At 34.0% G+C, this 13,242-nt stretch overlaps 3 protein-coding genes across 7 annotated transcripts; 1 reads left to right on the forward strand and 2 right to left on the reverse strand.

The window, feature by feature from the left end:
* Nucleotides 1-46: 46 nt before the first annotated feature.
* Nucleotides 47-4,608, reverse strand: LOC110671375 (uncharacterized). Of its 3 annotated transcripts, XM_021833823.2 has the most exons (6): nt 4,030-4,608; nt 3,841-3,882; nt 2,822-3,632; nt 1,444-1,848; nt 989-1,194; nt 47-680 (listed from the first exon to the last, which is right to left on the reverse strand). In XM_021833823.2, the coding sequence occupies exons 3-6, from the start codon at nt 3,279-3,281 to the stop codon at nt 435-437; spliced, it is 1,317 nt and encodes a 438-aa protein (XP_021689515.2). In that variant the 5' UTR covers nt 3,282-3,632; nt 3,841-3,882; nt 4,030-4,608; the 3' UTR covers nt 47-434. The 3 variants fall into 3 exon arrangements, with proteins under 3 accessions (XP_021689515.2, XP_057995598.1, XP_021689516.2); XM_058139615.1 differs by having other exon boundaries at nt 2,822-3,882; XM_021833824.2 differs by having other exon boundaries at nt 3,841-4,608.
* A 1,805-nt stretch (nt 4,609-6,413) lies between these two features.
* Nucleotides 6,414-9,893, reverse strand: LOC110665942 (uncharacterized). 3 transcript variants are annotated; one of them, XM_058139928.1, is made up of 6 exons: nt 9,738-9,875; nt 9,244-9,299; nt 8,367-8,627; nt 7,808-7,959; nt 7,136-7,275; nt 6,414-6,793 (listed from the first exon to the last, which is right to left on the reverse strand). In XM_058139928.1, the coding sequence occupies exons 2-6, from the start codon at nt 9,270-9,272 to the stop codon at nt 6,626-6,628; spliced, it is 750 nt and encodes a 249-aa protein (XP_057995911.1). In that variant the 5' UTR covers nt 9,273-9,299; nt 9,738-9,875; the 3' UTR covers nt 6,414-6,625. The 3 variants fall into 3 exon arrangements, with proteins under 3 accessions (XP_057995911.1, XP_057995912.1, XP_057995913.1); XM_058139929.1 differs by having other exon boundaries at nt 7,136-7,272; nt 9,738-9,872; XM_058139930.1 differs by lacking the exon at nt 9,244-9,299 and having other exon boundaries at nt 9,738-9,893.
* A 1,125-nt stretch (nt 9,894-11,018) lies between these two features.
* LOC110671360 (GDSL esterase/lipase At1g29670-like) lies at nt 11,019-13,119 on the forward strand. The gene is made up of 5 exons (XM_021833798.2): nt 11,019-11,305; nt 11,401-11,537; nt 11,796-12,035; nt 12,106-12,352; nt 12,434-13,119. Exons 1-5 carry the CDS (start codon nt 11,056-11,058, stop codon nt 12,655-12,657), a joined length of 1,098 nt encoding a protein of 365 aa, XP_021689490.1. The 5' UTR covers nt 11,019-11,055; the 3' UTR covers nt 12,658-13,119.
* The last annotated feature ends 123 nt before the right edge of the window (nt 13,120-13,242 follow it).

The raw sequence follows: 13,242 nt of genomic DNA on the forward strand, positions 1-13,242 counted from the left end.
ATTACTGACTCTTCCTTTCAAAAGCCTATATTAACCAACATATCACTTCTTAAATCTCAAAACTATGTATGTCTATATGGTTGAAGACATAAAAAGTTCTTAAACTGCTAGCAGTTTAAAACAATTTCAGTTCATAAACACAGATAAATCAGATTACATCCCCTACAAACATCCTTCCCCCTTGATGCCAAACCGAGATTAGTTTCCTCAAAAACAAACTTGACAAAAGGATATCTATGTCCTTCGTGCAGATAAACAGATAGAACCATTTCCACACGCAATTTGTTCTATCTATTCATCTACACAAGTACACAGATTAGTAGATGCCACACTACAGGAACCCTTTCTCACATTTATGGTTTAAGAGAACGGGTCAGTCTATTCCTGCAGCTAACCATCTCATAATCCTGATTACATCCTTCCTTATACAGCTATTAACAAGGGAACAGGATGGGAGAGGGGTCTCTTTGCAACTTCCCATCTGATAAGGCCAGTTTTTTCATTTTTTCTTCACACCATATTAACTGCTCTTTACTGATCTTCACCATCCTGAGAACCCTGGACAAGATTTTAACATCTATGAGACCAAACAACAACTCAACATCCTCGTACATTTGAGGCCACGATTTCTTCTTCCAACCTTTACTCTTTTTACACAGCTCCTTCAACCTCGTCCTTTTCTGCAAATTAATAAGATAAAAGTCAAAAGGTCATTACTCAGTCTTCAATAGTTAATGAACTGGTTATCACTAATCATAAAACAAAAAGATGAAGAGATGAACAGTTCTTGTGACTGAAATGTAAAGTCTCTATCCCAATTCTCATGTTTAGTTTATGATTGATAATCAAATAATTCAATTGGTTACAGACAGATTCTCAGGTTTGAATCTGCCAATGCAACCCCAGTTCTCCCCTCTGTTATTTTTCATAATTAATGGAAGGCAATGTAACTAAGAAATAACTGAGAAATTATATGAGAGAACCTTACCTTCTCGAGTGAAGACTGAATCAATTGAAGAGGGGTTGCAATTTGATTCTGATTTCCAAACAAGTTCAGAACACTGCTTGCCTTTCTCTTGTCCATCTTCAGGAAAAGATGGAAAGTAAGGATTGAACTCTCCATAATTTTGATAAGATCAGGGGCCACTACCTGTAAATCAGATTCCATTTCACCTGTCTCTTTTCTATCTGAACCTGAAATGATTCAAAAATTAAATTTAATTAAAAAAAAAGGCCCACATTCATTTGAACAGATATAATATGTGGTTTAATTACTTGGGGCTAGTAAATTGAGTACTAGTATTAGCATGTAAAAAGTGAAACTGGAACTATAAAGCAGTGAAAACTTCAAACAGAAAATTTAATCAATACAATCAGAGTCTCCTCTCTCTCTCTCTCTCTCTCTCTCTCTCTCTCTCTCTCAGTTCATCACCATGAATATACCTTTTCCATTCGGAACCTGAAGCAGTTTGGGTAACAGATTCCTTGCACGAGCATAAATTTCTGCTCTGAGACCTTGCTCAAAGGGCTCGTTTTCAATAAATCTTTGCAACAGAACTTGGAATTGCTGAAACTGCTGAGCACTGTGGCTGTAACACATTAAACCTTCAGGTTGGCACAAGATTTTCTGAATCAGTTGAGTGTATTGGCAGTGAAGTGCCTCCCAAGTTAAGCAAACTTGAGCTACATATGCCATTTCAAGATCTTGATATGGGTCATTCCATGGCTGCTGCAGGTGTTCAGTTTCATCCTCAGGTTCTTCGACCTTTTTCAAGGAAAGGCACCGGAAAGGGGATGCTAGCTTCTTTGAAGAAGACCTAGGTGATGGGTTTAAAGGAGTATGACAGCCTGTCACATAATAGACAAGGTCATTGCACACTGCACAGCACTCAAACTAGAAACTGGAAAAAAAAAATTATAACAAGGAAGAAATGTTGTGGAGAAAAAAAGAAAATATAGATGCCTTTAAATCCTATGCATAAATTTTATCTGCAGGCCATAACATTACAACATGGGTTGGGGATACAAAAAGACACATGAAAGGCCTATAGAAACAATGGCTCATAAATATTGTCCTCTTGTACCATCAATTTTCCATTCCACCCATAAAGTGCTCTATTTTCTTTGTAACATCTGCTTCCCTTGTCCGGACTCATACACATTCTTAGCCTAGTGCAAGGCCACATGGGCAATACCTCAAAATTCCAACAAAACAACCTCTCAATTTGGCAAATCTCTTCACTGTCGGTCTGAACTTTGTCATGGTGTCTTTCTGAAAAATAAAAAGAAAAACCCCTAACAAAAAAATGTCACTTGAGATGGATCAAGAGCACCCCAAGTTGAAATTGAAGAAATGAGCACAACTTTTTTTTTCCCCAGAACTTGATTCTCCGGTGATCCAAAATGTGACTTGGTTGAAATTTTGCAAAAATCCAATCACCCTAGATGCATTTGCAAAAGGCTAATTGATTAGTTTTGAGAGAAACTTCATATACGCGAGCTCTAAATCCAATATGAATCACATAGTACTCCACATCTAAATCCAATATGAATCACATAGCACTCCACAATATTTAGTCAACTCAGATTACCTCGATTTAAAATAGACTTGAGCACAATAAAAATATTACACAAAAGAACATCTGATAAGTCAAAAGGAAAACAAAGAAGGATTTTTTTTTTTTCCTTTTTTGAGAATAAGAAAGAAGTAATGTTGTTCAAATAAAATGCCCCAGAAGATGCAACAATTATCTAACAGAACTTGCTGTAAGAATATGTATAACGCAAGAAAGCAACTTGATCAAAACATGGCAAAACTTACCGTTTTCTTTGAGCTGCTGCACAATCATCCTATCAAAGAACAACATCCGTTCACAGTACTTGTCATATACAGTATCAAACCCACTCCACCACTTCCTTCCTTCTGCTTCAAAATCCCTCCATTCACTAGAGTTTGTCTCTGCTTCACCCTCCTCCTCATCTTCCTCCCCTTCAGGGCATGACTCTTCTTCAGGAATTATCGCCATGAAACTGTTTCTTCTCAGTTCTTTCAACCTCCTCTTCACCTCATTTGTTATAAAATCATCGTCATCATCCTCAGATTCAGCTACAGCATCAGCATTAGCAGACTTGTTACCCACAACATGACCACCACCACCACCACCACCACCTGCATTGTCATTCTTTGGTTCCTCTGGCTGTGCCACAGGCTTATCCTCTAAATCCTTCTCTAGGTCTGGTTTGTGGGCTTTTCTAAACTTATTTGCTTTGAAGAAATCCATCTTCAACCCACGGTTTCTTTGAGAATATCTCACAACGCTAATTCTTTATCCGAAATCACATCACACGAAGAAAACTTCGTCAACATAGAACAATTTCAGGAACACTCGTTTCTTTTGACCCTTCTCCCCATATCTTAAAGGGGAGTGGACCAATCTCAATCCTCAAGTCAAAATGGTCAAAGAAGAATAATATAGGTAAAAATCCGTTAAGATCCCAACAAAACGCCTCCAAGAAATGTCCTAGACCATAAAATCAATTATCTAAAAACCAAGGAAGCGCACTATCATCTCCCATCGACTTTCCCTCCACGAATGAATTACTTTGAAGAAATCAAGTGGTATCCTCAAACTCTTTAAAAAAAATAAAAATAAATAAGTGCTCAAAAGCATTCAACTAAGCAGTCGTACACAGCAAATCACCATAGACACTAGAAATCTAAATAAAAACACCAGCTTTTCTACATATGTACTTACGATTTACCAATTCAGTGCTAAAAATGGCATATTAAGCAATAGAAAAATGACACAAAACGCTCACATAACTGGTTGACAACTCTACCTTAAATTTCTCCAGAGTGCAGAGCTCCAAAAGCACGAACATCTGAATGTTATTCAATAGCCACACCAAGAAAGCAAAAGAATAAAAGAAATCAAACCATCAGCGATCAATGTGAAACCCTAGAAAGCTTATAACTTAGAAATGGGTTGGGGAAACAGAGATAAAGGGTTCCTCAACAAAACCACTTACTTAACAAGGTAGTAATGGAGAGGAAACGGAGAGAGCAGTCACTCGATCTCGATTGGTATTGGGTAGGCTAATTGGGAATAATGAAACGCTATAAATGTGACCGATAAATTGCTTCCATTTCCACTCCCATAAAAATTTTTTTAAAAAAAATATTTCATTTTTCAAAGTTGCAGCTATTAATAGATCGGTTTCGGGAAAAGCTGTCTCTCACGAGTCGTGTCTTTTCTGAAAAAAGAGAAAAGAAAAAGCATATCGAAGGACGGAATTCATAAGGGCAAGAGCTCCAGAAGCAAAGAGTGAAAACAAATTATAAAGGAGGAGGATGAGAGGAGAGGAGAGGAGAGGAGAGAGGAGCAATAAATGGTTATATTTCCATTTTAAAAAAAAAAAGTAATAAATAATCAAAAGAGAAATGATATTCGCATATGGAAGGAGCACAGGACCCGAAGGAAGCAGTGAAGAAGACACAGTAGATAGAATATTGTCAGAGGGAAAGCACACAGCTCCCATTGCACATCTCAGAAAAGCCGCGCTAAGCTAAACACAGTTTTTTGATTTCTGCGTTTCTCTCTCTTTATTGTCCTTCTCCATTTTTCAATTCACCGTCATATCGACCTTGTCCTTTTTTCCTTTTGACCCATTGACCTCCTCTCTTCTTTTTTTTTTTTTTTTTTTTTTTTATTAATTAATTACTGTATCAATTTATTATTCCAAATCTAATTTTCTCTAATTCGTAACCATTTCATGAAAATAAATAATTATTTATCTGTTATACTCGCTGTAATACTCCCCCGCCTGTATTATGATGATTCAACCTAACACCTTCGCTGCAGTCAAAGTCATTCTGTATAGATGATATCAGTTCAGATAATTAAAATATTTAAAATAATATTTAAATTAGAGTAAAAAATTATAAATAATTTAAATAATAATAAAAAAAATATTTAAAAATTTTTTAAATTAATATAAATAGTTTCAGCTTCTCAAACTAAATGAAAAGTATTTTAGTCATTTTATTTTTAGATATGAGTTTTGATTAATTTATTTAATTAAGTAAATAAATTAGTTGATATAAATTTTATTTTGTAATAAATAAATAAATTAAAAAAAATAAATTATAACAAAATAAATTTAATTGCCCTAATACATTGTGTAGTATATTTTATTTGACTACATTATAAATGAATAAGTGATGTCACATTTAATTTTATTATTATAAATAAATATCTGTATTTCACGTAATGAAATAATAAATATGAAATTGTTTAAATATATATATATATATTAAAATTTAAAATTATAAATTGAATTGATTTAAATAATTAATATTTTTTTAAAAAAATTATTACAACTAGTAAAATATATAAGTTAACTTTGATTAACGATTTTTAATTTAACAATATAAAAAGTATTTTTAAAATTATAAAATTTTAAATTGAATTTTTTATAGAATTTTAAATTTAAATTTCAGTAGAGCTAAATAAAAGAAAAAAAAAACTATATTAACTTTTCTTTTCCCTTGTACGGTTCCTTAGTCTCCAACTAAACCAAGCTTGAAGCTTCTCCTTTTCAATGCTCCTTCTCTTTCCTGTTCTGTTCTGTGTAAAGTACCTTCTTTCTTTATAAAGCTTCCTTTTCAATTTCATTAATTAATCGTCACTTTTTTCCTAACTAAATCCACATGCTTTATTTTTCATTACTTAGATTCTTTTTTTTTTAATTTTAAAATAATTTTAATATTATTAAATTAAAATTCATTAAGAAATTATATACAATTCTAATCTAATTCATTTAATCTTGTTTTCTCTTCTCTTTATATAATTTGTTTAGCCTATTTAAGAAAATATGCATTTAAAATTATATTTTAAAAAAAAATTATTATCAAATTCATATATATTATCATTTAAGATTCATATTTATCCAAGTCAATCCTAATAATATTTATCTTAACTGAGTTACGTTTTCTTTTTGGAATTCTCTTCACTTTTCAATTAAATGGGTTGACTCTGTTTGACATCATTTGTCAAATTTAATGTTAAGAAAAATCTTTAAATATGTTAATTAAAATGCATTATAATTTAATTTAATATATTTTAATTATAACAAGTACTTTCCAAAAAGCTTTTTTTTTTTTCCTTTAATCATAGCCATAATAAAATATAGAATAAACACCACTTCAATTTTTTTTTTATTACAGTACATAAACTTCCATTTCATTCCGTGAACTTAATTTCAATTTTCAACATTTCTATTTCATTCATCTAACTTTCCCATCTAACACCTCACATTCATCTACATCGTGATGTATCAAGCTCCACACTGTAAATTGAAGTGAATGTGAGCTATAAACTAATAAGCTTCCATCATATTACGTGAAACAAATATCAGTTAAAAACTTTTTACAGTAATAAAGGGTTCAAATCATATTACTGTGTTATTTCATTCAGGTAAGGGAAAGCATGAAACAAAAACGATCACAAAAATATACAGTTCCTTTTATGATATAAGACGAGAAATAATAGGACTTACGGCAACAGTTGCATTTATATGTACATAAACAGTGTGGTCCTGAAAATGAATTTGAGTAGTAAGTCATCTAGTAACCCAACCAAGCAGAAGGTATCGGCTGGAACTTGTTCTTTGCACAAGCCAGCACATCATAATAATCTACATGATTGAAACAGTCGCGGAAATCAGTGAAAAGCTTCTCAAAAACCCTCCATTGTACTTTAATGGATTTTGTGTACGGGTATGGAAGAAAAACCTGTACAAAATGCATGGACATCAGCCAGAAAATAACTCACATTACAGAATGACACCACATGACAACAAGTCATTCCAAAGAAACATAAAACAAGTGCCAAGTCATTTTGCCCATTTCTTCCTTTAAAGGCATTCCCAGTTGTCATATATGATTATAAAAGTAACAATTCAACTCAACTCAACTAAGCCTTTATCCCAAAAATTTGGGATCGGCTATATGGATTCGCTTTCTCCACTCTAAACGATTTCGGGTTAAATCCTCAGAAATGTGTAATACTTCTAGGTCGTCTTGTACGATTATCAAAGTAAAAATGACAAAAAAAAATTCAGAATTGCAACTTACATCGCCCTCTTGTGCAAGGCGTTTAAGTAAGAGAAACGTGTGCTCATTTTCCTCCAAATTATCGAGAACAGTTAGCCAGATCTGGGAAGCAAGCTCATGGGCAGCGTCTCTTGATTTCCCACAAGCAATAAATTGATCTGCTAAAATCCAGAGATAAATATGTAATCAAAAGTCAAAACTTGGCATATGGTCACGGCACAAACTAACTATTGCTGTATCATTTATACAATGATAAGGATCAAATGACTTCACACAGCCCCACTCCACTACATAGCAACAAGTTCAGTTTCAATAGTTTAATTATCAAGATAGGATTTCACTAGTGGATATGGTGCTCTGTGTTCATGTTTCAAGAAAATTTGCATTGACTCGAGTAGAACTGCATCTATTAGTGATCTTTGGCTAGACATAAAATAGTTATATTTATTGAGGCAATTATAAAAGAGTGCAAATTGTTTCCAAATTTATGAGATACCTCCATGAACAAGTAGCAGGGGCTGACTGGCTGCCTCAAGGAAATTGATTTCACCTTCCAACTTTGATGAATATGTTTGGGGTATCAATACTCAATTCATGAATAAATAAAAATGGTGCCTATTTTAATTTTAAAAAAGTGTGAAGGGTTACAAGCACAGATGCACAAGGAACTGAAAGTGAAAGTAAAGGGCACACCTATTATGGTTCCATGAAGAATGCCAGACGGAGGTGGCATTGTGGAAAGTTCAAGTTGCTCTTTTAGAAACAAATAGGTATGACCCACGATCTCATCTATCTCACCATCCAGAGCAAAGATCTGTTTACTAACATATAAAGCTGTGTATCTCCTGAAAAGCTTAGATCAAAATCAGAACATCAGAATGACCATAAAAAAAAAAAAAAAAAATTCATTTAGTTAAGTAGAACTGGTCCTATTGCTTTCTGAGACAAGGAATCTAAAAACATCCCAGCCTTATTAATGTTTGAACGAGGAAATTCTTTTACATTCCACATAGAATGGACACTAGATTTGGAATCTATCTAAGCTTAAGATATAGTTTAGTGAGTCAAATAGAAACTGAGTGTCCATATTTAAATAATTTAAGGATAAGAAGATTCCCATATTATAGGTCTGCCAAAATAGTGTATGTGCTGCCTGAAAAATCAAGGTTTTGGCAGAGTCCCCAGTGATTGAACCAATGGTGAAAGAGTGGGAAAGACGTCGAAGAAAATGCTAGGAGGTCATTAAACTTACCTTCTGCTCAACCCTCGAGGTATAGGTCCAGGCCATCTTTTAGCTTGGCCTGCAAACGGATAAGTTCTGTTAAGAGCAGCATGCCACAAGCATTCTCCACGAAATAGATTAGCCCACTGCTTTTTAACACATGATATTTGGGCCCATTCTGATACGGGAACTCTGATGAAAATTTCTATCAGGATATGATCAGGAAGCTTCCCAAATGCATTATCAACCAATACTAGAGCATCATTTTCGGCATTATTTGTCATTAGAAGTCTGCAAAAAATAGCAGAACCAAACCCAGAGCATTCACATAAATAAACAAGAAGGAATAGAAAGAAAAGCCATTTTACTACAAGAACAAAATGAAAGGACACAATCCACAGAATCATTTAAAATGAAAAAAAAATGAATAAAAGTATCCAAATGAAACTTCATATGGGATATACGAGTACACCTGTTGACCAGCCAGGATAGAGTTTCTCCCAGGGAACAAATCACCAAACAAAGGAAGCATGGATTATATAAAATTCCCCATAAATGACTATATGGCTAGATTTCCATATATAAGTTTCACTAGGTGCTAGCAATGACAAGCATGTCACCAGCACCTCAAACTCAAATTACATCAGTAGACAGTAGCAAACCTAGCTGAAAGAGTCATGAGGGAAATGTGCATCCTATAGTTCCCCGGTAGAAAATGGGATCTCAAGAAACGGTGTAAAAAGATATAATTGATAGAAGAACGTTACAGTAAGTCACTAGACAGAAGGCCCATACTTCCATTGTAATTCACATGGCATTCCAGTACCTATATGAACAACTGAACGAACAGTACAGAAGCTATGGTTCATACTGAGAATATTAAGAAACCAATAGTCAGAAGGTATACATGCGGCGAAGTGCGGACGAGATGAGCATCTGCAACTAGTCTGATTAAAGGCGAGTCTGTTTTGTTGAAAAAGACCAGAAAGGATAGGGGTTAACACCTAACAGGCAAAGAAAAAGACAATTCCTATTTCGACAAAGTAAAAGATAAGAAAGCAGTTGTATGCTTGGCAACACTCAACATACCCATTCACTAAACAATCTCAATTTGATTGAGTGAAGAAACAATCTTTCAAAACTAAATAAAAAATAAAATCCATGAAACATTTTGATGGAATTACTTCAAATTTGGTAAATTCCCCCTTGATAGCATTAAAAAGAAACACGGAGGACGAGAGGGAAGAGATAAGATTCCTAGAAATCCACAAAAATTTTAACAGCTAGAAAAGAAAAGGACGTGAAAGCTGAAGTGCTGAACTATGAACAAGAAGAGAGAAACAATGATAAAATTAAGCGAAAGGTAAATTGAATTGAAGTAGAAAGAGAATAGAGTTTTACCTGGATGAAGAGACGAGAGACGGTTGTTTACGGCCTGAGCTGAAATTATGGTTATGGAGTTGTGCTCAGCGAGAGAGAGAGAGAGAGAGGGGGCGGCAGCTGAGGCTTGGTGGAATCGTGTGAGGCCTCCGTTATTTCCCAAAATAAATAAATTAAAAAAAAAAAATTAACATTTGGGGTTGGTTTTTTTTTTTTTTTTTTTTTATCAAAACATGTGGGGTTGGTTAGTCATTTGTAATTCCGTTATTGCACATTAAAAAAAAGTCGGGAAAAATAAAAAATGTAAAAAATGTAAGTTCACTCAACCATTTTTTTTATCATTGTATGCTATATTTATGAAACTAAATTTTTCAGATATTTATGACAGTTAAAATTCGATATAATATAATCAAAGATATTTTCAATATCAGTAATAAAAAAAAAATAATTTAATTTAAACTTTTGAAAAATTTTAGATATAGATTTTTTTTTCTAAAATCTAACTTTGAAATTTATTTTTTATATTAGATAAAATTCAAAGGATTTTTACTGTAATATAAATTTCTACAGATTAACAACTATCTTAATCCAAATTGGAATTTACCCGGGAGCTCAAAGTTCAATTTGACAATTTACTCCGCCCAACTTTATCTTCATTGTCCCAACCAAATCTATCACTTATCTCCAACAACAGCAAAACTGCACTATCCTTTCTATACAAAGAGGCCAACTCTGCAAACGCTCTAACTTGTCTCGGTAAACTGGGTCTTCAAGAACATGGTCTGCTAACTTTGCCCGGTCCTCGAAGTCGCCCGCACGGAGGTTCTCGGAAACACATTTGAGGTAGGTTGAAAATTTTACGCTAGTAATTTTTTTATTTAGTTTTGATTCAGATTTCAATTTGAGAACTCACGGTTTAAAAAGGACTCGGTAATGTGAAATTAAAGCCGCATTAACAGTAGACTCTAAACACTTGTACTAATAAAATTATTGTTTCGGTTATATTTTAATTATTTGATTATATTTAGTATTAATCAATTATTATGTTTAATTGCAATGTGTATAATCATATGGGGTAGTCCTTGGCAAATTATTTTAATGCCTTGAAAAGTTTTCTTTGAATCATTAAGTGGCAAATTGCATGGATAAAAAAGATAGAGATCCTGTACGGCACTGTATAAGGCACCCTAATCATGTGACTGGAGAAGCAATCCAATTTTCTGCGCAAAGAAAGGCAATCCAATTTCTTCGCCAACCTACTCGGCTCGTCACCCCTTAAATAATCAGTTGCATTCTCTTCAACTTTAATATTCCTTCATCCATTTGGAAAAAAAAAATCATGAAGACTTTTGTTCTGTTTGTCCTGATTCTGGCATTGACCTTGGCAGCTTGGTGCAGCGGAGAAGCACCACCAAAAGCACAGCCACAGGTGCCTTGTTACTTCGTTTTTGGAGCTTCGTATTACGACGATGGCAACAATAACCGTCTTTTGACCCTCGCTAAATCCAATTATCCTCCTTATGGAATTGATTTTCTCCAAGGCCCCACTGGAAGATTTACAAATGGTCGCACCACTGCTGATTTTTTAGGTTTCTTCCTTTCTTGCCTGCCATTTATTACGTTTTTTTTTTTTTTTTCTCTTAAGTTTTCCATAACTTGAAATGGAAAATCTTCTTTCTTGCAGCTGAATTTCTTGGATTCAGCCACTTCATTCCATCCTTTGCAAGCCAAAGTAATCGGAAATGCAATAAGGACATTCTCCAAGGCATAAATTATGCCTCTGGCTCATCTGGGATTCTTAAGGAAACTGGGAGGCACGTGGTATTTATAACACATTAATTAATTTAATTCTCATCTTTTTATTAGCAAAGTGTTAGCGTTATGCTCTTGATACATCTACGTCAACGAATTTTATCATTTAATATGTATTAATAATTTTAATTTTTTTACTTAGACTTGGACCGGACACAAACAATTTCTCTTGAAAATTAAATTCATATAAATTGTCAGTTGATAGCTCTTTTTCCTAATTTGATATTGTATATAAAAAAATAAAAAGATCAACTAAAATGTGATCAGGGTGCTCGAATCGGAATGGACGGGCAGCTCCAAAATCACAAAACTATAATCTCGCGCATCTCCACGCTGTTAGGAAACACGACCGATTCATACCTTAACAGTTGCTTATATACAGTTGCAATGGGCGACAACGACTATATCGGCAACTATTTTCTGCCACTATTTTATAATACAAGCCGCCATTATTCTCCTCAGCAGTATGCTTTTCGTCTTCTTGAACAATACTCTAAACAATTAACGGTTAGTACTGATGATCGCGTCGTATGGTATAGAATTAATTAGTTGCTTAAAATGGTTAAAAATTTTTCAGAGTCTCCACGAGCTTGGAGCCAGGAAGATAGCATTGTTTGGAATACCTCCGCTTGACTGTTCTCCTGATGCCAACTCCAAACATTTTGCTGCCAAAAACTATTCTGAATGTGTAGGTGAAAAGACCCATGCAATTGGCCTTTTCAACGCCGGGCTTAAAGGACTCGTTGATCAACTTAATAAAGATCTAAGAGATGCCAGATTTATGTTAGTGGACGCCTATGGGATATCTAGATCTTCAGTATCCAGTAATGTCCTGTTTTCATTCTTATGAATTTGTGCTTCCTCCCTGGATCGATTATTTATTATTAATGTTTTATTTTGTTCAGAATTTAAGGTGACAGATGCGGCTTGTTGCAAAACAGAGCCAAGAGTGGGTCTTTCCATATGTATTCCTCGTGTTGATCCTTGTGCCGAGAGAAACGACTACATGTGGTGGGATGCGGTTCATCAGACGGAGGCTGCCTATAGGATCAATGCCCAAAGAGCTTTCAAGGCTCAATCTCCTACCGATACCTACCCAGTTGACATTACTCAATTACTTCAATTATAGGTCTAGCTACCTTTATCATTATTATTATTTTCCCTAAAGATAGAATTCATTAAAAGCCTCTAATTAAGCATGAAAAAAAATTACAAAGTTGATTTATATCTAAGGATTACAAATAAGCAACGCTTTTGCCTGCCAGGCTATGAGGTAGCTAGATGTATTATCAGATTTCCAGATTAATCATTGTTGTTGCTTTTCTTAGCCATTTTCCAATTGAAGCAGAAGCATGCCACAAACATCTTTTTTAACTCTAGCTCTATGTAGCGATTTCTGGTTCCTTTTGTTAGGAAATTTCCTTGTTGCTTCGTTCTCATCTATATCTATATTGAATATTGATACGTAGCTAATATATTTCTATGTTGAAGTTGGATTGCGAAATGGATCCAATGCAGCAATTGTAACGCTTGTTCCTCTTTGCATTCCTTGATGGAAAACAGTGATTTATATATTTTTGAATTATTTTGGCATATTAAATGTATGCAATAATTTTTATTTGAGGCATCTTTTTTTTTTAATTTTTTGAAATCTCAAAGTAACATATATGTATTTGCACACTAAAATAGTCTATAACAAGGAAAAAAAAAATTA

This window comes from Hevea brasiliensis, chromosome 17 (assembly GCF_030052815.1).
Source record: "Hevea brasiliensis isolate MT/VB/25A 57/8 chromosome 17, ASM3005281v1, whole genome shotgun sequence".
In the NCBI taxonomy this organism is placed as follows: Eukaryota; Viridiplantae; Streptophyta; class Magnoliopsida; order Malpighiales; family Euphorbiaceae; genus Hevea; species Hevea brasiliensis.

What these genes read in the sequence shown, in the direction of transcription:
- LOC110671375 (XM_021833823.2), bottom strand. Translation starts at nt 3,281, where the DNA reads ATGGATTTCTTCAAAGCAAATAAGTTTAGAAAAGCCCACAAACCAGAC. An exon ending in TCAGGTTCCGAATGGAAAAG is followed by an intron (nt 1,195 to 1,443) that starts GTATATTCATGG and finishes GAATCATTTCAG; the next exon opens with GTTCAGATAGAAAAGAGACA. An exon ending in TTCAGTCTTCACTCGAGAAG is followed by an intron (nt 681 to 988) that starts GTAAGGTTCTCT and finishes ATTAATTTGCAG; the next exon opens with AAAAGGACGAGGTTGAAGGA.
- LOC110665942 (XM_058139928.1), bottom strand. Translation starts at nt 9,272, where the DNA reads ATGCTCATCTCGTCCGCACTTCGCCGCAT. An exon ending in TCTTCATGGAACCATAATAG is followed by an intron (nt 7,276 to 7,807) that starts GTGTGCCCTTTA and finishes TCTGGATTTTAG; the next exon opens with CAGATCAATTTATTGCTTGT. An exon ending in GCCTTGCACAAGAGGGCGAT is followed by an intron (nt 6,794 to 7,135) that starts GTAAGTTGCAAT and finishes CATTTTGTACAG; the next exon opens with GTTTTTCTTCCATACCCGTA.
- LOC110671360 (XM_021833798.2), top strand. Translation starts at nt 11,056, where the DNA reads ATGAAGACTTTTGTTCTGTTTGTCCTGATTCTGGCATTGACCTTGGCA. An exon ending in CACCACTGCTGATTTTTTAG is followed by an intron (nt 11,306 to 11,400) that starts GTTTCTTCCTTT and finishes TCTTTCTTGCAG; the next exon opens with CTGAATTTCTTGGATTCAGC. An exon ending in AGGAAACTGGGAGGCACGTG is followed by an intron (nt 11,538 to 11,795) that starts GTATTTATAACA and finishes AAATGTGATCAG; the next exon opens with GGTGCTCGAATCGGAATGGA.